Source organism: Galeopterus variegatus, unplaced genomic scaffold, assembly GCF_000696425.1.
Source record: "Galeopterus variegatus unplaced genomic scaffold, G_variegatus-3.0.2 Scaffold68, whole genome shotgun sequence".
Taxonomy (NCBI): Eukaryota; Metazoa; Chordata; class Mammalia; order Dermoptera; family Cynocephalidae; genus Galeopterus; species Galeopterus variegatus.
Genome location: NW_007726179.1, coordinates 422,595 through 448,994, shown reverse-complemented (window position 1 = coordinate 448,994; position 26,400 = coordinate 422,595). Strand labels below are relative to the sequence as shown.

Genomic DNA, 26,400 nt, shown 5'->3' with positions numbered 1-26,400 from the left:
AGATTTATAAATTAATTTGGAGGGACTCTTTATAATGTCAGATATTCTTAGGCCACCTTTTTATGTTATTCAGATTTTTTAAAATACTGTTTTACATATATGTCTTACACATTTCTTGTTATATTTATTACTAAATAGGATTTTTCAAAATTAGTATGAATAGACTCTCATTTTATAATTGATTGTTTTTGGTGTGTAACACAAATATTATTTTTTATTTCTACAATAACTTTGCATATATCTCCCCTGCTCTACTCATTTATCATTGGTTTAAGTAATACATCAGTTTCTATACTTTATTATTAAATTTATTTGGAATTTTACATATGGTGTTCAGTGAATATCTAACTCAATTTTATTTTTTCCATTTGCACACCTGATTGTCTGAGCCATTATAATTGATATTCCTTTTTTCTCATTAATTTATGATGCAAATGAGCATATACTAAATTATTTTGTTTCTAGCCTAGCTATGTTTTCTAATTATTCCCTCCATGCCGATTCTTCAACTTCATAGAGAAATCTATTCCCTTGACTGTGTGCTCTGTTCATGGAATGACTATGAAATGCTTTCCTAAGAAGTAAAAATAACATCTGGACAACTCTAATGGCAATTACCTCAACATATCTAACTCACACCTGGCAGTCATCCTGTATTTCCTATTTCTATTATTAACACTGCCAGACAGCCAGTTGTTCCAGCCAGAAACTTTAGAATAATCCTTAAATCCCCATATCCGGTTGGTTAGCAAGTCTTCTGAATTCACTGTCCCAGACATCTCCAAAATATTTTCTCTACTCTCTACTGACACTGCACTCGCTGGAGTCCTGTCCTCTGTCAGATCTCAGCTGAAATCTCACTCCCTCCGAGGTGGTTTCCTGACAACCTATTTTAAAAAGACTTCACCATACAGTTACTGTTATATCACTTTATTTCCTTTATAAATGTTATAACAATTTGTCACGACTCATTTAAAACTTTTTACTCATTCATTATTTGTTTCTCCACTAGGCTGTCAGTGCTGTGAGGGCAGGGTCTTTCCTATCTTGTTTTCTGTGGTAACCGTGGTGTCTAGCTTCTAGCTCGCAGCAGGCACTCCATAATGTTATAAGTGAGTGGCTATTAACAAGTGAATGACACAGTGCTCTCCTTTAGGTTTCTGTTCTTCCGTTTCCCTTACTCTCTTCTACCAAACAACCTTCCACACTGATAAAATTGTTTATCAAAACTGGAAATCTGACCATGATATTTCATAGCTTAAAAACCATCAGTGTCTTCTTAAGTACAATATAAACAACATGTTCCTTAGCCTACAAAAAAGTGGTAGGACTACTTTGAATCAACTTTACATAAGGTTTTGAATAAAATTAAATATACAATATTAGGTCAAAACCTTAAAATTTATATATGATCTTCCATTCTGCCTTAAAAAAACCCAAACAGATTATTGATTTTTAGAGGAGAAAAAAAACTCATGAGTGTGTCTAGATTGTTTATCCTTTCTTCAAAGATTTTTCCAACTTATTTTTCCCATATATTAAGTTCTATTATTTCTGTTTACCACAGGTTTCTATTATTTTTATATATTTTTGTTTCTATTAATCTTTTTTCTATATTTTAGAATCATTATAGTTAAACACTGTCATTTTCTATGTAAAGCTACAGAAATGCTGCAGAAAATAATTGCATTTTGTGATTAGGCTGTGACGTTGGTTTCTACCATGCCGTTCTCTCTTCCACAGATCGTAAACCCATACTGTGTGACAGAACTTCCAGTGACAAGAGAAATGTCCCTTGTAGCATATAGTCTATACTGTCCACATGTAGCTTTTGAACACTTGAACTGTGGTGAGGTAATTTGAAGACCTGAATTATTGATTTTATTTTATTTAAATTTGCTTAAATTTAAATAAACATGTGCGGCTAGTGGTTACTGCATTAGACTCCACTAAGATGGCAAATCAGTCTGTTTGAAATTATATGCTGACTATAAGAGATAACCTTTATACATAAAGGTAGAGGATGTGTAAAATATGCCAAGCAAATATTAATTATCAAAAATATCTATACAAAATGAAATACTACTCAGCTATTAAAAAAATATTATTTGCAGCAACATGGATGGAACTGGAAATCATCATGTTAAGTGAAGTAAGTCAGTCACAAAAAGACAAGTATCACATGATATCACTCATATGTGGAATAAAAAAAAGTGGTTCTCATAGAAGTAAAGAGTAGAATAATGGTTATCAGAGGTGGGGGGCCATGGGGAGGAAAAATGGTGGAATAACGGGTACAAAGCCATGCTGTCTACCCTAAGTGAATCATTGTGCAGTACATGCATGTATTGAAACAGTGCACTGTACCCCACAAATATGTATGAATAAATGCTAAAATATTTTTAAAAAAGAAATATGGAGTGGATATATGAATATCAGGCAAATAAATTTTATCTGAAAAAATATTACCAGAGATAGACACTATATAGTGACAAAAGATCAGATTTTGAAGACACAGCAATGCTACTGTGTAGACACTGATAACAGAGCTTCATGAAGAAATCTTAATCTTCAAATGGAAAATAATCTTACAGGCTTGTGGTACTTCTAAAATATATCCACAACTTTTTAAATACTCCTCTCTTCAAAAGGTGCAGTCTCATTCCCCATCCTTTGAGTGTGATCTGTACTTATTAACCTACTTCTAATAAATAGAATTTGATGGAAGAAATGGTCTGTGACTTCTGTGGCTAGGTTATAAATGGCACTGTGGATTCCTCCTTGCTCTCTCTCTCTCACATCACTTGCTCTAGGTAAGCCAATTAGCAGGACATAAGGACACTCAAACAGCCTCAGAGTGAAGCCCATGTGGCAAGGAGCTGAAGCCTCCTACCCACAGCCATATTAGCAGTGAATACTCCAGCTCCTTTAGAGCTTTCAGATGTCGGCAGCCCTGGCTGACACCTTGACTGAAGCTTTATGAGAGACCCTGCATCAAAACCACCCAAGTAAACTCTTCCTGAGTTCCTGATCCACAATAACTTTGAGATAACAAATATTTACAAGTTTAAGTTGCTACACGAAGCATTATGATAACTAACATAAGGCCTGAAAAGTGAAACAGAAATATTCACAATTATAGTTGGAGATTTCTAAGTAATTGATAGGACAAATAAATAGCAAATGGATAAGTAGAAAGAGCAACACTATCAGCCAGTTTGACTTAATTAACCTGTATGGATTGCTCCATTTAAGAACAGCAGAATAATTTGTAAAAAGGAATCTGTTGTTTAAGAACAACAATAAATAAAACAGGAAGATTAGTTCAATTACCAACCTTTATATAATAAAACAAATCTGTTTAAAAGACATTTTTCTGGATGTTTCAATTTTGCATTGAGCAAATATTTTTAAAGCATTGTGCATTTTCAATATGAATAATGAATATTTTAAAAACTTTAGGAAAAAAAAGAATAGCAGAATAGCATTATCTTCACGAACAAATACAGACTATAAGGTGGAATAAAAAACAAGTTTCAATAGATTTCAAAGTATTGAAATCATACAGAGTATGTTCTTTGACCATAAGGAAATTAAACTAAGAATTAATAACAATAAGACATCTATTAAAAGCTCAAAGAAACAATATTAACAACACAATTTTTAAAAAAAGAAATATCAAAAGACATTTAAAAAAAGATTTTGAATTAAATGAAAAATTTTAAAATTCCAAATTTGTGGAATGTATCTGAGCCTCTGCTTAGAGGAAAATTCAGAGCTTCAATATTTATATAAAGAAAAATGTCTACAATCAATGATCTAGGCTTCTACAATAAGAAGCTAAAAAGAAGAGTGAAGTAATCCTAAAACAAGTAGAAGAAAGAAACTTTTAAAGATATGAGGGGAAGTCAATAAAACAGAATTTGACAAACAATAGAAGAAAATCAGTGAAATTAAAAGCCAATTCTTGGAAGGAATTAATAAAATTGACAAGTCTCTAGTTAGACTGATATAAAAAAAATAGAGGAGATAAGAATTGCAAATGTCAGGGAAAAGTAGTCATCACTAGAGATCCTACAAACATTAAAATGATCATAAAGAAATATTGTGAATAATTTTTCCCCAATAAATTTGACAACTTAAGCAAAATAGACAAATTCCTCAATAGATACAAATCACCAAAATTGGTATAAGAAGAAACAGAAAATCAGAATCACTCCATATCTACTCGAAATTGAATTTATAATATGTAATGAAAACAACAACAATGACAACTTTTCAAGAAAGAAAACTACAGGCCCAGATGGTTTCACTGGTGAGTTCTATCAAACATTTGGGGAAGAAATTATAGAAACCCTACGTAAACTCTTTCAGAAAGTACCATACTCCAACTGATTATATAAAGTCAGCATTACCCTGATACCAAAATCAGGTAAATATATTACTAAAAAAATTAGTGTAGGCTGATATTCCTCATAAATAGACAAAAATACTTTAAAAAATCTATATTGAGGTATAATTGATACACCAAAAAACTGCACATACTTAATGTATACAATTTGATGAGTTTGGATATATGTGCACACCCATGAAACCACTGCCACTATCAAGGTAACAGACATATCCATCACTGCCAAAAAAGTTTCCTTTTGCCCCTGTTTTTGTGTGTGTGTGGGAAGAACACTTAACATGAGACTTACACTTCAAACAATTTTAAGTGAATAATGCAATATTGTTGACCACAGGACACACAAAAAACTTAAGAAAATATTAGTAAACTTAAATCAGCAACATAAAAAAGATAATAATCATGACTAAATTGGGACTTATGCCAGGACTGTGAGTTTAACATTGAAAAATTAGTCACAACAATTCACCATATTAGCCAAACGAAGAAAAGAAATCTTATATTTTTAAATAGATGCAAAAAAAGCATTTGCCAAAATTTAGTATACTTTTCTCACAAAACTCAGCAAAAGAAGGAAACTTCCTAATTTCTTACTGACCATCCATTGAAAACTTATAGTCATCATCATAATGGTGAATTAATGACTGCTTTTCCCCTCTGATCGGAAAAAAGGCAAAAATGTACACTCTTACCACCTCTATTCAACTTTTTACTGAAAGTCATAGCTAGAGCAAATTGACAAGAAAAAATATAAAAGGCATAGAGATAGAAAAGGTAAAACTGTCTTATTTGTAGATAGCATGGTCCTGTATATAGAAAATCCTAAGGAATCAACACATAAGCTACTTGAAGTTTTTAGCAACTATTTAGGATCCAATGAATGTAACCAAAATCAATTGTATTTCTGTTAGTATGAGAAATTAAATGTAAAAATACTGTTTATAATAGCATTCAAAAACTTGAAACACTGAAAGATAAATTTCAGAAAGTATGTTTAAGACATGTATCTTAAAAACTACAAAGTACTACTTAAAATTTACAGACATAAATAAATGGAGACATGCCATATTTGTGGAATGGAAGTCTCAATATTGCTAAGGTATCAATTCTCCACAAATTAATCTATAGATTCAACTTAATTGTGATCAAACTCCCTACTAACATTTTTTTTTGGTAGAAATTGACTAGCTGATTTTAAACATTATGTGGAACTTAGAAAACTAAACATACTCTTACCAAACAATCCAGCAATTGTGCTCCTGGGTATTTAACCAGAGAAGCTGAAAACTTATCCATAAAAAAAACCTGCACATGAATTTTATAGTAGCTGTATTGGTAATTACCAAAACTTGGAAAGCACCAAGATGTTTTTCAGTATATGGATGGAGAAATAAACATCCAGATAATGTAAGATTATTGAGTGCTAAAAAGAAATAAGCTGTCAAACCATGAAAAGACAAGGAGGAAACTTAAATGTATATTACTAGGTGAAAGAGGCCACCCTGAAAAGGCTAAATACTGCATGATTCCAACTTTGTGACATTCTGGAAAAGGCAAAACTAGGGAGAGAGTAAAAGATCAGTGGTTGCCAGGGGTTGGAAGTAAGGTTTGGGAAGGAGGGATGAATAGGCAGGACACAGAGGAATCTCAGGGCAGTGAAGCTACTCTGTGATACTAAATGGTGGATACATGTCATACATTTGTACAAACCCATCGAATGTACAGCATCAAGAGTGAACCGCAATATAAATGATGAACTCTTAGTGATGATGATGTGTCAATGTATATTTATTGACTGTAACATATGTGTCACCTCTGGTGAGGGATGTTGATAATGGGGGAGACAATGTCTGGAGGCAGAGAGTATACAGAAAATCTCTGAACCTCTGCTCAATTTTGCTGTGAACTTAAAAAAGCTCTAAAAAATAAAGTCTATTTAAAAATAAAAAATAACATGTTCAGCTTCACTGATATAGACACTTATATTTTTATGCATATATAAATGCAAAAGACCTAGAATAGCCAAGGAAGTTGTTTTATAAATTAGTATTGTAAGATTTACATTACCTTACTTTGAGGCTTACTATAAAGCTACAGTAAGAAAGACTGTGACAGTGGCATAAGGATATATACATGTCAATGCAAAGAGCCCTAAAATAAGCCCGCACATGGTTAATAAACTTTAGAAAAAGGAGCCAAGGTAATCAGATGAGGAAATGATATCTTTCTCAAGAAATGGTACTGAAATGAATGGATATCTGCAGGGGAAAAAGAAAGCCCTTACCTAAGGCTTTACTTCAGAGTAAACACCAAAATTTACTTGAAATAAATCATAGAACCAAGTGTAGATGCTAAGACTATAAAATAACTAGTAAAAAAGAAAAAAATAAAGAAAATCATGTTCACAACTTTGATTAGGTAAAGATTTCTTAAAGGACAAAAAAATTATTAGATGTAAATGAAAAACAGTAAATTGGACCTGATCAGAATTAAACACTCTGCTCCTTGAGAGCAGTCAAGAAAATGAGAAGTTACAGATTGAGAACAATATATACTAGATCAAATATATTTGACAGAGGACTTTTCTCATATTTTCTTTTAAATATGCATTTAAATTGTACAACTTAATATGTCAAAGCAACTAGAAAAAATGAGCAAAAGATTTGAGCAGACATTTCACAAACGGAGATATACAATGCCCATTAAGCCCATTTCAGCATCAACAGTGAGATATCACTATGCAACCACTAGAATGGCTAAAATAAAATAATATTAAGTGTTGGTAAAGATGTGGAGCATCTGGAACTCTAGTATATTGCTGAGGGAAATATAAAATGATGCCAGCGTACTGGAAAACAGTTATACAGTTTCTTATAGGATTAATGACATACTTATCAAACAACCCAATAATATCACTCCTAGGAACTGAGAAATATAAACATGCCCATGCAAACACTGTATTCAAATAATCATAGCAGTCTTAATAGCCCCAAACTGCAACAATTCAAATGTTCTTCAACAGATGAGCCTATAAACAAATTGTGATATATCCATACAATAGAATACTATTCAGCTATGAATACTAGTGATATAAGCAACAACATGACTGTATCTCCAAAACATTTTGATGAGTGAAAGAAGCCAGACCCAAAAGATTACTATTTTATTACATTTATATAAAATTTGAGAATAGCTAAAACTAATCTGCAGAGCCCAAAATCATATCAGTGGTTGCCTGTATTTGGGGATGGGGGTTGGGTGATTTACTGCCAAAGGGTGGAAAGGAAACTTTCTGGGATGATTAAAATAGGCTGTATTAATTGGAGTAATTGTCAGATGGGTGAGTATAAAATGGGTGCATTTATTATTGTAAATTGTGCATTAATCAGATTTGTTTTTACAAATTATAGCTCTGATAATACTAGTTCTGCACCTTAACTTTGGTTATATACTTTTTTAGTTCTTTCCTTATTTAAATCAAACAAGTAGTGTTGATAGTGGAGATCAGTCTTATTCTCAGGCATTTTTGTGTAAAATAGGTAGCCCAAGCAGCTGGACTGACCCGAGAAGACTGGATGCAAGTATTGATTATAAAAATTAATATGCAAGAGTGTAAAGGAGAAAATGATAGAGAAAACACGATATATTTCTATTCTACAGTTAGAGTTAGCAACTCTACTATTCCGATTTTCCTTTTCTGTTCATTTAGATCAACTGATTTGAGTTGAGGCCATGATATTGTTGAGTGAAAACAGTCATTTTGAGTGTAGAAATTGATTTAGAAACAGCTTAGGGTGCTTCTCTGCTATTAGAGATGCTTGAAAAACACTTTCAAGCAAAACTAAAGAAAATGACAAATATTAGAGTTTTAATTATAATAAACACTTGAATATTATACATTTTATTATTGCTATATATTATAGTAATAAATAATGTGGTATTTAAGTGTGAAAACTTGGATCAGATTCTATTTTGCAAATTTCTACATTAAGGCAAAAAGATCATAAAGTTTCCTGGTACTGACGTTAATAGATCTAAGGAAGATTGAAGGATGGGTCTTGGCTAGTGATTCCCAATCAATCTTATTATGGACAATACCCCCTTTATTTTACTGAAAGGAAATTTATAGATTATATAACATAACTTCAATATAATATTTCAAATATCAATATAATATCAACCTACAAAAAATTTTTAAAAACCCATCTATATAAAACACTATATTTCAGTATGTAAATGCTTAGGGAAAACTACCTTAATAGGCACAAGGCAATAGAAGTTTGAACCTATTCCTAGAGTCACCAACACCAATTGATAGGATATTGGTATTTATATTGTCCTGGTGACTCAAATACCATGAGCAGGATTATCAGTGATGCGATTTTTTCTGAAATGGTAAACAAATCTTGGTAATATTTAAAAACAGAAACTAGTTCATTTCCTTAATTTATATAGTAGTATACATCCAGGTAAAAACCACAAAAAATGTTTTATGTGCAAACAGACTTATGTTAGGTTTCAAATACAATGCAAGGTTTTTACCTGCATGAATACCCAGTGGCCCATTCAGAAGTCTGAGAGGGACAATTTATGGTGTAGGATTGTCCTGTTCACTGTGGGACAAATAGCACCCTGACCCCACAGTACACCAATGCCAATAGTAACCCCCCAGTACCCCTTCCTGAGTAAATGGAAAGACATCCTGCAAGTCTCATAAAACCCATTAAGTAGCTGCTTCAAACCTTATGAGAACCACTGACCTAGGCCATAAAAAACAAACAACAAAAACCTAGTAAGGAGTTGTCATCTGAACAAGAGTGGCAGAGAAACTTGCAGAAGTTGAGTTAAAAGGAAGAAACGGACTGGAAGAGATGAAATTTGGAGTCTGAAAGGAAACCATTGCAAAGTACTTCATCCCCTTGAAACAGAAGTCTCCTGACTAAACCGAAAGCCTTAATCTAACCATTACGTTGTCAGAACATTTCAGTGGAGCAATTTTATTTTGCCCTTCCTTTGCCGCCCTGCAGCAGTCTACCAAGCAGTCGGTCCCCTGGCCTGCAGAGCAGCGTCCCCGGAGGACACCTTCGGTCTCCCAGGAACTCCACAGTCACACTGGCCCCGTTGGTCCCGTCTCCACCTGGATACACAGCGGCTGCACAAGGCTTCGCCAGGCCTTTCTCAGGATGTAAAGTTCCTGACTGTTCTAATATCCTACAAACAACGCTTTCCATCTGTAGGGGTCTTACAGAGCCCAAAGTGCTTTCAGAGCAATTATTTTCTTTAATTTAAACGAAGTTCAGTTAACAGATCGAGCTAAGGAATGATCCCGTCTCCAAGGGAAGCAACGCTGGAGGAAAGGGGGACCCTTTAAGGGCCCGTGCCCGGGCGTGTGCGGGGCCGGGCGCCCGAGAAGTGGGGCGTGGAGGAGTGTCCTCTTTCTCCCCGCACCCTCGGGCGGCGGCTGAGCCAAAGCCAGAGGGGGCTGTCCCCTCCTCTTCCCCAGCAGCTGCTGCTCACTCGGCTCAAGAGCCAGGGCCAGGGGACAGGGCGGCAGCGACTCCTGCAGCTCCTGAGGAGTGGATCCGCTCGTGGCCACCACGATGCCAGGATCCGCCGGGGTCCTCGTCCTCCTGCTGCTGACCGGGGGCCTGGGGGGCGGCCGGGCGCAGCGGGCGCAGCAGCAGCGGCAGCCACAGGCGCATCAGCAAAGAGGTACAGTCGAGGCACGGGCTCTTGATTACGTCCTTTGGCGGTCCCTTCTTCGGAGAGTTGCAGGCTGGGGACCGCTTTCTTGCTGTGCCTTTAGGGAGTGCGCTTTGGGGCAAGTGGTGCTAAGCTTGATGCAAGTTCACGTTCAACTCCCTGAGTGAGTGGAGTAGGGGGAATTACCTCTCTCCAGCAAAGAGAACGCGAGCGCTTTTCATCTTCCTTCGTTTCTGAGAGGTCTTGGTATCACTCTACATCTTGCAAACCGTTTACCGAAGTCTTTCCAAGAGCAAACTTTTTTCCAATTAAAAAAAAAAGTTTCTCCAAATTAGATTCTATTCCTGCAGAGGAAGATTTCCCAAGCTGTGGTTCATCTAGGAACTTTATAAAAGGCAGCTGATGTATCTTTTGTTTTGTTTTATTTTGTTTTGTTTAAAGGACTTTGTTTCCAAGTATTTGAACAGGATTTATAAATTAGTTAAGTATGTGGATTTTCTCTTTCATGGCAATGGTGCCTCCAGCCTCACCTTTTCCATACCCACGTCGTATCTTGATATCCTATTTTATTGTAGAGAAATTTCTCTTCTTGCTTAAATACAGAGGAGACTTCTCTGTCGTGTGTATCATAAGGCCACAGTAACCAGTTATACATTTTAGAGGACTTTGGAAAACAGTTGTGTTTAATGTAACTTCAATTATTCTCATCAGAGCACCTTCATGTTTATAGGCATATCATCTCTAAAGCTCTTGAGAGTCTTTGAAGACTTTTATTATTATGAAATTTTAAAAAGGCCCATATGCAGCATTTTAAAACACAATGTGTTACAGAGTATTTCAGCAAGCATTTTTGTAAGTTGAAAAACTTGAAGTAAAAAATAGTTAAGAAACATTTAAGATTTGGTGTCAAATATCAAATACTTACCCTAAGAGTACAGCATCTAGAAGTTAGAAGCTTTTAAAAGTTTTGATGAGGCTGAATCTGCTAAAATTTTGAAATATATTTATCTCTCTGCTAGTTAACTTCTAGTTAACATGTCAAATAGTTCTGATAGTTCTTATGAACTAGTATTTTTAGCAGTACTATTTTTTTTAAAGGAGTAAAAAGATACCCACCCTAAACTCACTGCCATAATAATAACTCCCTGATTAAAATTCCTAGGATAAAAATGACCTAAAGTTCACTATATAACTTTATTCTTCTATTTTTCCTTTTACTTGTTTGAGAGGTAAAATAGGGTCAATGTGGCTTAATTAATAGAATTTATGAGGCAGCAATTTTGAGAATTTCTCTGGCAGCTAATTTTTAAAAGTACTACTTTTGACTATTAGTATTTGCTCAATTATATGATGTATTTTAACAATATGTAATACTTTTATACTGTTAGGCAGCTACTAGAGAAGAGGGTCAAGGGACACCATCCCTTCTGTTCACTTGGAATGGGGCAGAAGCTCAAAGCATACAGAGTAGGGATCAAGTGGGTGTCCTGAGAATTTTCCCAGGACACACACACACTCTCCTCTTTTCTCTCCTCCCATTTACTCTTTCTTTCAATTTAGGTAAAATTAACTCTGATATCTAAGGTCCAGGCACAGGATGAGATGAATGCAGAAGAAAGAGTTTATAATGCCGTTCAGTTGACAGATCATTTGGATGCTATATACAATAGGGAATTTTATGAAAAACAGTGATAACACAGAATCTACTACAGACTGCTAATTGTGCATTCTGATGTCTATTATTGTCTTTATTATAGAACATTTGCAATATATTTGGAGGTTGGCTCAAGGATAAATGGTTAAAATTTGTTAATATTAAACATACATATAAAATATATTTCATGATACCTAAAATTTGCAAGTACTTTATAATTTAAAAATGCCTTATATACATGATATTTTTTTCACCTTCAGTTTTTATTCTTCTCATTGGACAAATTTAAAACCTGTGGCTTGGAGTAGCTGTGATTTAACTGTTAAGAACAACTTAATTTTCAATAAGTAAAGACACTTTCAGTATTGTTTATGGAGAAGTTCCCTTTTTACAGTTTCAAGGTTTCTTTCCATTTATTTTTTGAGGCTGTGTTTCCTTTTCAGTGTTGTTCTGTTGAAGCAAGCCTCCGTGGAGATCGCTGGATATGAGTTTGACTGAAGAAGTGTTTTCTTGGCTATCATCAACTTTTCTGTTTTCGATTATACTAGCACTGACCTTCCTGGCCAAGTACTAATTGTGCAGGAGTTCTGTTTTCCCTTATAGTATGGTGCCAATCTATTAAGAATGTTGACACGAAACAAGAATTTTTAGATGTTGTAATCTAAGCTTAACCAGATTTTTGTTTTTTATTTAAAGTCTTATGGGGTTTCTATAACATACTGGATTGTAGTATGAATAGCATCGATTCACCAAGTATTATATTCCAAGGAAATTCTTTAACTAAAGATTGACAAAAAAAGGAAATGATGTGGTCAAAGTGACTCTGCATTTCATCAAGGCAGTCGATAAAATTTTTCTGACATTCTTGTGAATAATATATGGAAATGGAAGCATAGTGGTAGATAAATAGAACTGATTGGAAGATAGTTTCCAAAGAATACTGCGTAGTGGATCCAGGTCAACCTGGAAAGAAGTCTTTATTAGTGTGACAGAGGTTTTCTTATGTTCACCTATCTTGGTAATGGCTTGATGTAAAACATAAAATTCAAGATTATTAGAATCACTGGTGGTCCAATATTGATTACGGTGGCTAAGCTTGTTAATAACAGGTCCAGTAATTTTAAAGGTCTCTGTAGTCTGGACCATGAGCAGAACCTACATGGGGTTTTTTGTTTTTTTAAAAAAATTCATATCCAGATGTTAAATAATTCCATTTTCCCTCTTCTGGAAATTTCTTGTGTCCTTACATGTTTACATGTACAGGAATGAGTACAAAGACAAGATGAGAAAGACCAGTTTGAATTGCAGCAAGTTCAGTATGAAAGTGGAGTGTGACACAGTGAAAGAATAGTTAACTCACTTTCATGCAAAGCTCATACAAGCAGATGGGTCTGTTGGTTAACACACATTTAGGTACTCCATTGACAAACAGGTGTAAATTCAGAGGAGAAAGTGTAGAATGAAATCTTCTCAAAGAAGGAATGTTCCAAGTAAAGACTTTTAATCTGAAGAAGGAAAGATTTAGGGAGAGGAAGTCATAAGAGATATCCTCAAATTTTTAGAAGGGTTGTTATATAGAAGAGGGACTAAAATGTCCTTTCTAAAGGCTGAACTGGAATCCATAGAATACGACAAAGAGGAAGGTTTGACTTCAATAAAATAGGGAAATTTGCTCCTTGTCCATACTCTCCCACTACCCACCACTCCCCATTGTGAACTGTTCAGAAATAACTGGGCTGTGTTTGAGCATCTTGTTTCTTGAAACGTCCATGCACAGCTAGTCAGGGATGCTTTAGGGTGGGATACCTCTACTGAAAAGAAGCTAAGACTCATCAAGTCTTTAGTCCTTTTCAAATTTTAAGATTCTGTTATTATAGTCTATTGTTTTTGGAGTGAATACTTGTGTTTAAATTTCTAAATTCACAAAAATGTCAAGAAAATGTTAAATATATGTAAATGTGGTTTTTAGATGCCTCTGGGATTTAAAATAAAAACATGTTTGAGACAATGCTCATAAAGTTTTGGCAAGAATACTTAAAACTTTAGTATGGAATTTCTACAATACCGTCAATTGCATAGTTCTAAAACATCCTGTGTTTTAAAATGTGAGAACAGTTTATAAATTACCTGAGAAATTTTCAGGAGATTTATTGTGGCCATAAACCTGGAATTAATTATTTTGATATTTTCTTTTGCTACATATATAACTTTTTGGCTTGTTCACTACATATTGTCTTAATAGTTTAGTAAAAATGATTCATAACAGATAAAATGTATGACTGAGAATAAGAACATATTCAACATTGATTATTATAATACATATATAGTAGAATTAATAAAATTGATATAAATTTTATATTATATTTTATCTCATAACAATGTATACAGATTTCTGGTCTATCTTATTCTTAAGATTTTTCTATCCTAGGATTTCATGCAAAGTAATGAACTGAGTCTTTATGGAGTTGCTGAGGATTATGAAAAAATTGCACATGCTTTGCCAATTCTTCCTCAAGTCACTTCAGTACTCTAGCTCCTGAAATAAGGGACAACTGGCACTTATACTATAATAACTACAGTTTCATCTTCTGCAGATATAGTTATTTTAAAACTCAAATAAGTATCCCAAGAGTTCTATCCAGATACGACTGCTGTAAGAACACAAAAAGTCTATATTTTATGGGTGGGATTTAGTAAAACAGGAAGAATTTCTGAAGTAGTAGGTTTTGGAATTCTTATCATACCTTTCTACTATATTGCAATAGTTATGACTCCAAAAAATTTACTTTTTGGTGGATTTCACATCTCAATATTTTCTCAGTCCCCATTTATCTAAAGCAGAGCATTATCATTGTTCTTCCATTTGTACATTTAATAAATAGTAATTATTCATTGAGAGTGACTAATGCACTAGACGTTTCAACTTGGACATCTGAGATTGAAGTATTATTATCATTACTATTATTTTTTTGGTCCAAATAGATTTGGCAGTGAACTATTAAAAATTTCACTTAAACTTTATATGAAGTCTTACATCTTCTTTAATAATTTTTCTTTTTAGATTACGGAACCATAATTCTGGCCATAGTGGACGGGGAAGAATTGGGACCTAATGGGGTCCAGAACAGGGAAATTAATCTCAATCTAACCTATGTATAACAAGACTAGTGGATGGCTAGCTGTCTAAATTATAAAGTCCAAAAGGTATATCAAATGCATGCTTGATTCAAGTCGAATCCAATTGGATTCTACTTTGTGGGTAGAGCATGACTGGAAGAGTTTCCAAGAAGGATAAAAAAAAAAAAAAAAAGAATGGTGACTCCAGGTAATCTGTTCAGTTTGCAGTGGGCTATTATGTAGCAGCTGTAGACTGTAAAAAAGGTCAAGAAAAAAGGATTGCCAATGGTTGCAGTGACTGTTTAGCTTCTAATTCAGAAGATTTGGTTTCAGGTTTGTGTATAGGCACAACTTTAAACTGGGTAGCTAAATAGTAACTTAGGCAGAAGCCCAGTTGCAAGAAATGAGAAAATAAGGTAGAGTTTAGAGAAAGACAAAAGTAGATTGGTACATCGTTCACGAGACTCTTGCCAGGCTGAGTATACACCAAGGAGATAGAAACAAGACAATTCTGGCTTTAGCAGGTGATAAGACTGAATTTAAAGGTCAGAATTTGTGAAGGAAATTGGTGAGGTTCAGGCTACGTGTAGTGAAATGTGATTAATGAACGAATATGTTTAGTGAGTGCTATGAATTGAATTGTGTCCCTCAAAGTTCCATGTATTAGAAACTTAAACCCCACTATAACAGTGTTAAGAGGGTGGGAAATTCTATTATGGTAATTGAAAGTTGGATCCTTGAAGAGATGATTAGATTGTGAGGACTGTGTCCCAAATCCATTGATGGTTTAATGGTGGTCAAGGGTGTGGTTCTGATGGCTCTAAAAGGACAGTGTGAGAAGCTCTCTCTTGCTTCTGCCATTCTTGCCATGTGATACCCTGTGTCTCTGTCATAGTCACCACCCACCAACAAGGCCCTCTCTTAGCCTCCAACACTATAAGCAATAAATATTGTTTCTTACAAATTACCCAGTTTCTGGTATTTCTATTAAAAGCAACAGAAATGGACTAATTCAGTGAGTAAAACAGACCAAAACAAACAAACAAACAAAATAAAACAAACAAACCCTGAAAAATCCTGCTCTTGTGGAGCTTACATTCAATTGGGATGAAGAAGACAGGGAGACAGAAATATGGTGAATATGTAATGTAGAAGTCATAGAAGAATAACTATATTGTACAGAATGTAGTAGGTGATAAATGTCCTGGACAAACAAATACAGCATGGTCAGGGAATCAGGAGTTCTAGGAGAGGAGGGAGGTTGATTGGTGTTTTAAATATGTTGATAAAGGTTGACCTCATTGAGAAAGTCACACTTGAGCAAACGCTTGAACAGTGGTTTGGGAGTGATTCATACAGATACCAGGTGGAAGAGTGCTCTTGGCACAGGAAACAGACTTGTAAGTGTCTAGGGTTGGAGCACAGTGAGAGTGGTCAGAGAAGAAATGGGGAGCTGGGTCATATATACTGGGTCATTGTTGACAATTGTTATCATTTTGTTCATTAATCTGAATGAGATGGGGAGGTGCGGGTGAGTTTTGTGCAGAGTTAAATGAATGAATAAAATCATAGTTATGTCTTTTCTCAAATAGTGATCCATGGGACTAGACCAATAGTTCAAGCATAGGACTTTTTATTAGTCCTATTTTAGATTCATCTCTTGCTCAAATGTCCCATTCATTGAGCATGTTTAAGTAATGCCACATTCCAGAGCATTCCACCTCAACAGTCTTGTCATTCTGCAACTTCGTTACCTTCTTTTCTTCCTCTTGGCACCTTGAAACTATTCCATGATTCAAAGTACATCAGTACCTCAAAAACAACTCAAGTGCCAAACTTCCACAGGTCCTTTTGTTCTTCCTCAGTGTACTTAGAAATATGTCATCGGTTTCTTAGAGTAATTTTAACTAGTGTACATTTTAAAATAAAAATGTTACAATTGCACATGGACATATATGTACTTTGGAGTTACCTTTTTTATTATCCATTTCAATAAAAAAGTAAAGTTTAGACACTTTGTTGTTAAAAATAACATGGTGATGTATTGATCTGATGACTTCTTTTTTGAAGTGAACTTTGAAATGTTACCCATTCTTACGAATAGAAACTTATTCTATGCTCTGTTTCGATTTTTATAACTACTTTAAGGATCACTGTAAGTCTTACAGTAACCTTTGGACTAAAGTAACACAATTTTAGCCTGATTTAATTCTATCATTTGTAACAAAAGTTGTATGAAGAAAATTGCATAGTTTTTTCTCTCTCTTCTTCCTTTTTACTTCTTTCCTTCCTTTCATCTTTTTTTCCTTTTCCCTTAATATCCTGCTTGTGAATAATATATGGTAATTGAAAGAGATGATTCTAACAAATACAACTTTTAAGATGATATGTAAGGCAAAACCTCACTTAAATCTCCCTTATTAAAAGTCTTTGGTAAATACTATCTAAAGATGGTTTTGAGACAGAACCTGAACTTACATTATGAGTTAAAGCTAAAGACATTGGCTTGTTAAAGATGTGTAATATGGGTAAAAAAGTTTTTTCTTTTTTAAGTCATTTTGAATGGGGGATTTAATATGGGAACTTTATGCTATTTGGCTTTTATTTAGACACATGCCATTAAGAGAAAGATCCTGGAGGATAGTCTATTAGTGGGTTATTACTCATAACACTGGCCTTTTGTGACAAGCCTAATTTAGTTCAAATAGCAAGTTAATCTATGCAAATTCCAAACGATGAAGACCTGAGGAACCATTTAGTGCCTGGTACTTAGGAAAGGCACTTTGTGAGATGCAAAGGATGTGTTGCCATGTATGGTCTTCTCAGTTGACCACTGAGCTGTGTACCTCCCCCAGGCTCTTTGTTTAACTGCGTCTTGAATGCCAAATGGTTTAGATTGGTATGATAGTATTTAGTACATTGTGAGCATTAACACATTTACTTACATAGTAGAGCTGTTTAGTAGGTTAATATAATTATTTTCATTTTATAGAAGGAAAATAGATGCCTAGCAACTTGTGAAGGACAAACAAAAATTCCAATGCTAGTTTTAGAATTAGAAATTTTATATTTCTGCTTCTGGACAGAAGCAGAATGGATTTTATGGATCCTAAGCTCTCATCCCTTTTTGAATTTTAGATGTTTATTTTATAAAATACCTTGAAAAAAATCATATCTCCATTTCTAAGTTATGTTAGTCTAATTTGAAACCAGAGATTCATTAGGTATTATGGAATAGTGAGAAATAAAATGTATAGTCTTCAGGGGTCTTTTTAATTTAAAAGGAATTCCTTCAGCAAGCTAGAAGCATAATGGTATTTATTATATAATGAAATCTTTGAAAATAGTCAATATGTATATGCCAGTGAATAAACAGAGCAAGAACCAAACAGATATACCTATGAATTAGAACAGGGTTAATCTCAAAATTCTTTCTTAAAAGATGTAAAACATTGGCCTAAAAAGATTTTAAAAGTTCCATTTGAAGTTGAACCCAGTTAAGAAAGAAAATTTTGCAACCATCTTATTTTTTGAAGGGGTGTGTATGTGTATGTATGTATGAATGTACCGTGTATAGCTTAGCCCTCACAGTAGCTTATTAGTATATGTAGTATATTGTCTATTTGGTTTCTGTTTCCTTGAGTCATTAGATTTTCTTTTCCTTAAGTTATTAGTTTTATTAAAAAAACTAGAATAGGGAAATCTAAAAATTGAATTTCTAGAAAAGCCTAGTTGCTTTGATAAATGATTGTAGACCAAAAAAAAAAAAAGAAAAGAAAAAAAAAAAAGGTAAATGGGATAACTATAATTATCAGTCCAGTAACTACACTGTTAAAACAGTAAGATGTTGCTGTATCATAGAAAGTCCCATTCCAAAGGGGAAATAGAGTTAGCAGAATTTGCGACATTAAATATATTTTTTCATAAGCCTTGCGTAGCTGCCACAATGTCCTCCCTTATTGCCTGCTGTGCATTCTTCTATTATCGAATGAAACTGAAGTTTGAAGGAGAACATGCGTGATACAGTTGTCATTTCAGGGGGCTGCTCTATCTCACTGATTTGTTGAGAGGCATACACAGAACAGTGAATATAAAACACGGAGCTGCTAGTAGGAAATGTGAATTTTCAAAATGCCTCAAAAAGAGAAGTCTAAAAACTGTCTTGGTGCCAAATAATTCTCTGTCTCAAAGACACACTTTTCTCCAACACTGTGTGGTATACCAAATTCAGCTTAGTCCGTTTGTGAAGGAATTTGCTTGTATACTTGAAAACACAAATGTATGAATTGAGTATTAATTGGAATTTGTGCTGTAGCATTTCTTCATAATGAACTTCATAGCTTAGCCTACAATAAATGGTCTTATTAACATGTGACTCATTGTATCTTTATTTTTTATATACATTTCTCTGCTTTAAAGATAATTTTGAATAGTAGAAAAAGTGTGAAATTGGGAGATGGCAAGAATTGGATTCATAGCTAAGTTACACTTAACTAAGAGCAAGAGTCTGAATTAATATAGTCTAAGTTTTCTATTAGTAAAATAGAATTAAGTTAGATAATATATGTGAAAATACTTGACAGCTAATCTGTAAATATAAGCTCTTTTCTCCTTTCTCCTTTATTATTTGAGCATAAAGCTCAAAAATAATATTTGCAGGGCATATGCCACATCTCTTTTGCTTAATAAGAGCAAAATATTCTAGAAATTTCTTTGAGTAGACCTGAAGAGATTGTAGATGGCAAACTATCTCATCACAGAGGGACCGAAGAATTCTATCAAGTTTACATAACAAGTCAGTAACAGAGATAAGAAGAAACACAAGTTCCTATAATTAGCTAATAGTTATGCTAGTAGCGCAGTGTGAGAAGTGATTTAAAACAGACAACACGATGGAAATTTTAACAGCATTTGTGGCTATTTATACATCAAATGTGGTACAATAATCTTTTTTCTAGTAATATCTTATTTTTGGATATGAATTTATTATGTTAAACTCTATTCTTTTATTTTTTGACAGTTTTTTAAAATTGAAATATAATTGATTATATGTATTTGTGGGTTACAGATTTGAATATCAGTACCTGTGTACAATATGTGGTGGTTAAATCAGGATAATTAGAATATCATGTTTACAAAATGTAATCAATCTTTGTGACCCTTAACTAATTTCTTGCTAACTCTCCTACCCCTCTCCCTTTCCCACTCTAATAACCACAATTCTGTCCTCTTTTTTTTTTGAAAGTTCAATGTATTATTATGATCCTTCCTTCCTTTCTTCCTTCTTTCCTTCCTCCATCCTTGCCTGCTTTCTTTTAGCTCCCACTTATGAGTGAGGACATGTGGTATTTCTCTTTCTGTACCTGGCTTATTTTACAAAACATAATTTTCTCTAAGTTCATCTATGTTGCTGCCAATGACAGAATTTTATTCTTTTTTTATGGCAAAGTAGTATTCCACTGAATGTATATACCACATTTTCCTTATCTAGTTGGACATTTAGGTCAATTCCAACTCTTTGCTACTATAAATACAGCTGCAAGACTATCAGAGTGCAGGTATCCCTTCGACATGATGATTTCCATTCCTTTGAGTGTATACCCAGAAGCGGGATTGCTGGATTGTATGGCAGTTCTATCTATAGTTGTTTGAGGTAACTGTTTTCCATAATGGCTGCACTAATTTACAGTCCCACCAAGAGTGTATGAGGGTTTCCCTTTCTCCACATCCTCTCCAGCATTTGTTATTCTCTGTCTTTCAGATAATTCCCAGTCTGACTGGGGTGAAACTCTATTCTTTTAGAACTCCTTTAGTACAGGTAATGTATTTAGAAAAATATATGGCATATTGTAAGTGCCCTATAAAGGTTAGTTATTATTCTTACCCTATGAAGCATGTGTCCTTATTGACACCTACTTGGGTAGAGATGACAATTTAGTGTATTTGGCACAGTGTAAGTTAGTTTCAGGATGGTCTTCCATGGAAAGTTTAATTGGATTATAGAAAAGCTCTCAATATATATTCTCTGTACTTAGACTCTCTTTAATCACTGAGGTGAAAAAATAGTCTTGGAACACATATTTAATACTAACCTGGATAGAGAGAATTTTTAGTGTGTCTATCTGTGTATTAAATTACTGGCAAATTTCTAAAAAAAAAAACCGAAAACAAAAACAAAAATAACAGCAACAGCAACAAAAACTACTCAAAAAATCATATAACCCCTAACAGATCTCTAGGGAAAAATGCTTTTCTAAACATGGGAATATTGGATTTTGAAAAAAAATTTCAGACAGAATATTTCCTATAGGCCCTTTTACCATTAAAAAGTTTCAATTATGCCTAACATGTAATGTGCAACTATTCAATTTTTCATACTGATATGTTAGAAAAATTACTGGATTTGTAATTGGGACTCCAGAATACAAGTTTTGCCTTCAGCCCTTCCTAGAGAGGTTAACTTCAACAATGAATAAGTCATTTAACTATGCTTAAACTCAATTTCCCATTTGAAAAACTGACAATATAATGTTTGAGTCTATCTCATGGGGTTGTTGTAAGGATTAAATGAGATGTGTTGTACAAATAACATCATAAATACTATTCCTTATTGTAGTAAATGACAGGGTTTCCGTAGGTGTTGTTGGTTTATGAAGTTTAGCTTCACCCTTCCTTTTTTTGTTGTCTTTTTTCCCTGTGTTTCTTAATACATTTAGTTTTTCTGTATTTTCAAGGACACATGGCGTGTTGTTCTCAAACATGGCACAAATCATTTGTTCAATAAATATATAGACATTACTGTGTAAGAGCAAAAACTGGTATCTGAAAATGTATACCAATTGCCTACAAACAGCGATTCGTAAATATTTAGTGGAACTATAAACACTAATCATAAAAACAGTCCAGGGATTTTCAAACTTTTTGTGTCAAGATTCCTTTATACTTTTAAAAATAATTGAAGCTTTGATTTCCATTGGTTATATTTATTATTTTATTGTATTAGGAATTAAAATTGGAAAATTTAAAAATGTTTATTAATTTTAAGTAACAGTAATAAAACAATTACATATTGACACAAATAACATAGCCTTATGAAAAATAATGTTATATCCAAAATATAAAGAAATATACAACATCATATATAGAAAAAGTTGCTAGAAAGTAGAGGGGATTTTAATGCCTTCAAGACAGCTACAAATTTTATTTGATACTACACCAAAACTCAGTAACAGTTTTTAAATATTGGCTGCAGTGTGGTATCTGCAACTGTATCAGTGATATTTTTGTACTCTCATAAATTATATTCTACCGGTCCATCTTGCACTTAGTAAGAATTTCACCCATATGTAATGTTATAACATCATTCATTGATCATTTGGAAAGTATTGATCCACTTAATTATGCAGATTACCCAAAAGTTGACAAATTTCATTGTAAACTATTTATAAAAATCATTTTTTTGTGTCACTATTGATCATATGAGAAAGGTCTTTGAATATTAGAAGCTGTTAGGGCCGGCCCCGTGGCTCACTTGGGAGAGTGTGGCTCTGTTAGCACCGAGGCTGCAGGTTTGGATCCTATATAGGGATGGCTGGTGCAGACGACACCAAGCCAAGGGTTACGATCCCCTTACCGGTCAAGAAAAAAAAAAAAAAAAAAAAAAAGAAGCTGTTAACCTTACAGTGGAAGAGACAAGTTCAAGTTTTCCAAAATTTTAATTTTCATTTGCAAGTTCAAATGTAATTACTGACAAATTTTGTAAGTTACTATTCTTAAAATGCAGAATTAATTTATTTATAGTCAAGAATATGTCTATCAAATAATCAAGTCTTAAAAACCATGTCAGATGGATTAAAAAAAAAGTGGATAATTTAGCTTGTAACTCAAACAATTGTACAAGTGCTTTCCCTTAAATCAACCATCATACTTTAGTAGATAATTGATATTAAAAAGATGTTCCCAATGGTAAAGATTTAATAAATTTAATCACTGTTCCTAATTAATCAATGATATTTTTCTGTGGAACTAGCTCTTTTTTTCCCCCTAAAAGATGGAGTGGTGAAAAATAAAATGACCAGTAGCATAGCTTGGTACCTGTCTTGAATTTTTAAATTTTATATTGAATTAGTCTGTTTCTGTTGCTTATCATAGCATACTTGAAACTGGGTAATTTGAAAGGAAAAATATTTATTGCTTATAGTTTCAGAGCCTGGGAAGTCCAAAGTCCAGGGAACACATCTGGTGAGGGCCTTGTTCTTGATGATGGATCTACAGAGATCAAGATATCACATGGTGAATGGCTCGAGTGAGAGAGCTAACTCCTCACTTGCTCTCCTTCTGAAGCCATCAGAACTCATTATTCCATGAATGGATCAATCCATTCACTAGGGTGCAGTTCTCACAATATAATAACCTCTTAAAGGCCGCACCTTTCAATTACCATAATAGGATTTTCCACCCTCTTAACACTGTCACAGCAGGTATTAAGTCTCTAATACATGAAACTTTGGGGGACACAATTCAATGCATAGAATACGTGTGTATATATATATTTTTAATTGACACATAATAATTTTACACATTTATGGGGTACAGTGTGATATTTTGATTCATGTATACAATGTGTAACAATGAAATTAGGGTAATTAGCATATTCATAACCTTAAGTCTTTATCATTTCTGTGTATTGGTAACATTCAAAATCCTCTCTACTAGCTATTTGAAAAAATATAATAAATTATTGTTTGCCGTAGTCTCCCTACAGTGCTATGGAACACTAGAACTTATCCTTCCTATCTAGCTGTAATTCAATACCCATGAATCAACCTCTTCTCTTCCCTCCTCCCCTTCCCCTTCCCAGTCTTTAGTAACCACTATTCTACTCTCTAGTTCATGAGATCAACTTTTTTTAGCTTCCACATGTGAGTGAGTACATGTGGTATTTATTTTTCTGTGCCTGACTCATTTCTTTTAACATAACGTCCTCCAGGATCATCCATGTTGCTACTAATGACAGGATTTCATTCTTTTTTTATGGCTGAATAGTATTCTATTGTGTATAGATACCACATTTTCTTTATCCATTATTCTATTGATGGACTCTTAGGTTGATTCAATATTGTGCTTTGATTTGTACTAATGCACCATGGCTGTTACCCACCATCAATTTTGCACCATCAGTGCAATTTCAACACACTAAAAAGGCCAATAATGTCTAAGTCTTATTAAAAGAATTTTGACTTTGTGTACCCATGGATAAGGTCTTGAGGACTCCCAGGGATTCACGGACCATGCTTTGAGCATTACAGGGTTAGAGTATAGTTGAGTTTTTCACCACCTGAAGCTTCTTCAAGTGCTACAGGCATGTGAAGGTAAATTTTGTAATCAGAAAGAGCCAAGACAACTTTAATTTTTACCCTAGGTCTAGTCTAGCCAGAGATACCATTTCTCTCCAAGGAGGCAGAAATCCAGAGGAGCTGCTTCTGCAAAAAAAGTCAGGAAGGGCTAAATCTATCCTGGCACACATATAGAAAATCAAAATCTCTGCCATATCGTTGGCCTGCTTCCTTTCTTTTCACCTGCCCAAACTGGAAATGTTCACTTGCCCAAAGTTAAAAATATTACGTTGTTCCTAATGGATTTAAAACGTGAACTCATGAGCAAGATTTAACACAAAGGAAGCATGCTAATATTTAGAATCCTGAATATTAGTGGAGCACAATTATTTATTGAGCTCCCTTATTAAGCTCTGGAATTCACATCAGGAGGGATCCTTCATGCTTTTCATGAAAAGAATCCTTGTAGGAAGTGCTGCATCTCATGTCTCTTTGAATGTAGGGTTTCCTTCATCCGTTTCTAACCTTTAAAGGTTTTGTGATTCCCAAAGCATTTGAAGGGTCTCATAATATTTAGAACCTAAAATGTGATCCTTTCCTCTGTGCCCATTTCACCAAAGATCATTATGAGTGTGTCAAATGATGGATCTGGTTTCTTTCCCTTGTTTTGTTGTGAGATGTTGTCCAGAGACTCAAGGATCCTTCTTTTGACCAATTTTTTCACTGTTCAGGGGTCTGTCTCATAGGCTCTGACAAGCAAGGAATTCAGATTTTTATAGATCCTGCTTCTCAAACACTGATGGGTCTGAACCTGAGTAGTGGTGGGGTGTTTACAGGATAAGCAGACAAATTGCTCAGATCCTTTTTAGCATCACAATTTAAAATGACCAAATTTTTGAGGTTCATGTGTTTCCATCCTGATGTATCCTCTCCATTTGCAGTGTAATTTATTTTTATTTTTATTTATTTATTTTTTTTATTTTTTTTCCTTTTTGTCTTTTTTTCGTGTCTGGCAACGGATCACAACCCTCAGTGTCGCGCCTGTACCGGACCAGGACCAGCAACGGGATCGCAACCCTCGGTGTCGCACCCGCACCTTGCTCAGCCAGTGAGCGGGAACCGGTCTGTATGTGGGATCCGAACCCTCGGCGGGAGCACCACCGCGCTCCCAAGCGGCGCACTGTAGCAGTGCGCCACCGGGCCGGCCCGTAATTTATTTTTAATAATTAAACTGGTTTCATATATATTAGAATTTGTATTTAACAGACTTTCTTATTTATTTATTCATTATTTATTGTTAGAAAGTGTTTAATGTTATGCAAAGTGAACAGACTGGAACCCGTGTCCTGCTGAACAGCATGCCCTCATCATCCTTTCTTTTTTCCTTCTTCCTTTTTTTTTTTTTTTTTTGGACACATACATGCCAGTAACATAGAAAAAGTTAACCAAAATGGGAGGGAAATTTTGTAAAGTGCATATCCCATTTTTATTGGTTTTGCAAGTAGCTATAGACATACTTTATATGTAGACAGTGATGTTTTAAAATTCTGCAAAACCTTTTTTATTTCTCTTTAGTCTCTTCCTCAAGCTTCCACAAAATATTTTTCACTCAACTTTCAATGACTGATTTTGTCCATAGGGTTCCTGACATAGTGCTACCTGAGAGATGCTAAGAAAGCAACGCTATTCTAAAGTTCCTCATCCATTTAGGATCTGAAATTTTATCTTCAGATATTAATTCGTTTAGATAAAACATTGCCCTCTCAGGCTGTTCTTCTCCAAACTGTTTACTGTGGTGTCATTATTCACTTTAGTGTGAATTAATTTACCTGCCGACCTTCCTTCCTGACAGTCCAGGGCTGTATTAAGTTATCAGATCTGCTTGGTGAGAAAAAGCATAGTGAAATAAAACTAGTTAACATGTATGGAATGTTCAACCATGGGCAAGTATTGTTCTAAGCATGTCTTGTCCCTTAATTCATCAAAGGTACATACTGTTAATCTCATGTAACAGAAAAGAAAATCGAAATGCAAAATATTAACTAACTTGCCAAAGGTCAACCAGTGAACTGGTAGAGCCCAAGATTTGGATCTGGTTTGACTCTGTGGCCCATTCACCTAACCATGACAACGTATAGCTTCAACACTGAAACAGCACAAAACACTAAGAAAAGGGGAAGGAG

The 26,400-nt window shown here is 34.3% G+C and overlaps 1 protein-coding gene across 1 annotated transcript in view; it reads left to right on the top strand.

Annotated features, from left to right (window-relative positions):
- The first annotated feature begins 9,940 nt into the window (after positions 1 to 9,940).
- Positions 9,941 to 26,400, top strand: part of LOC103594376 (laminin subunit alpha-2-like) — a 256,089-nt gene continuing 239,629 nt past the window's right edge. The window contains exon 1 of the mRNA XM_008577588.1: positions 9,941 to 10,120. Within this exon, the coding sequence (XP_008575810.1) occupies positions 10,009 to 10,120 (112 nt within the window). The 5' untranslated portion in view covers positions 9,941 to 10,008. The remainder of the gene's footprint in view (positions 10,121 to 26,400) is intronic.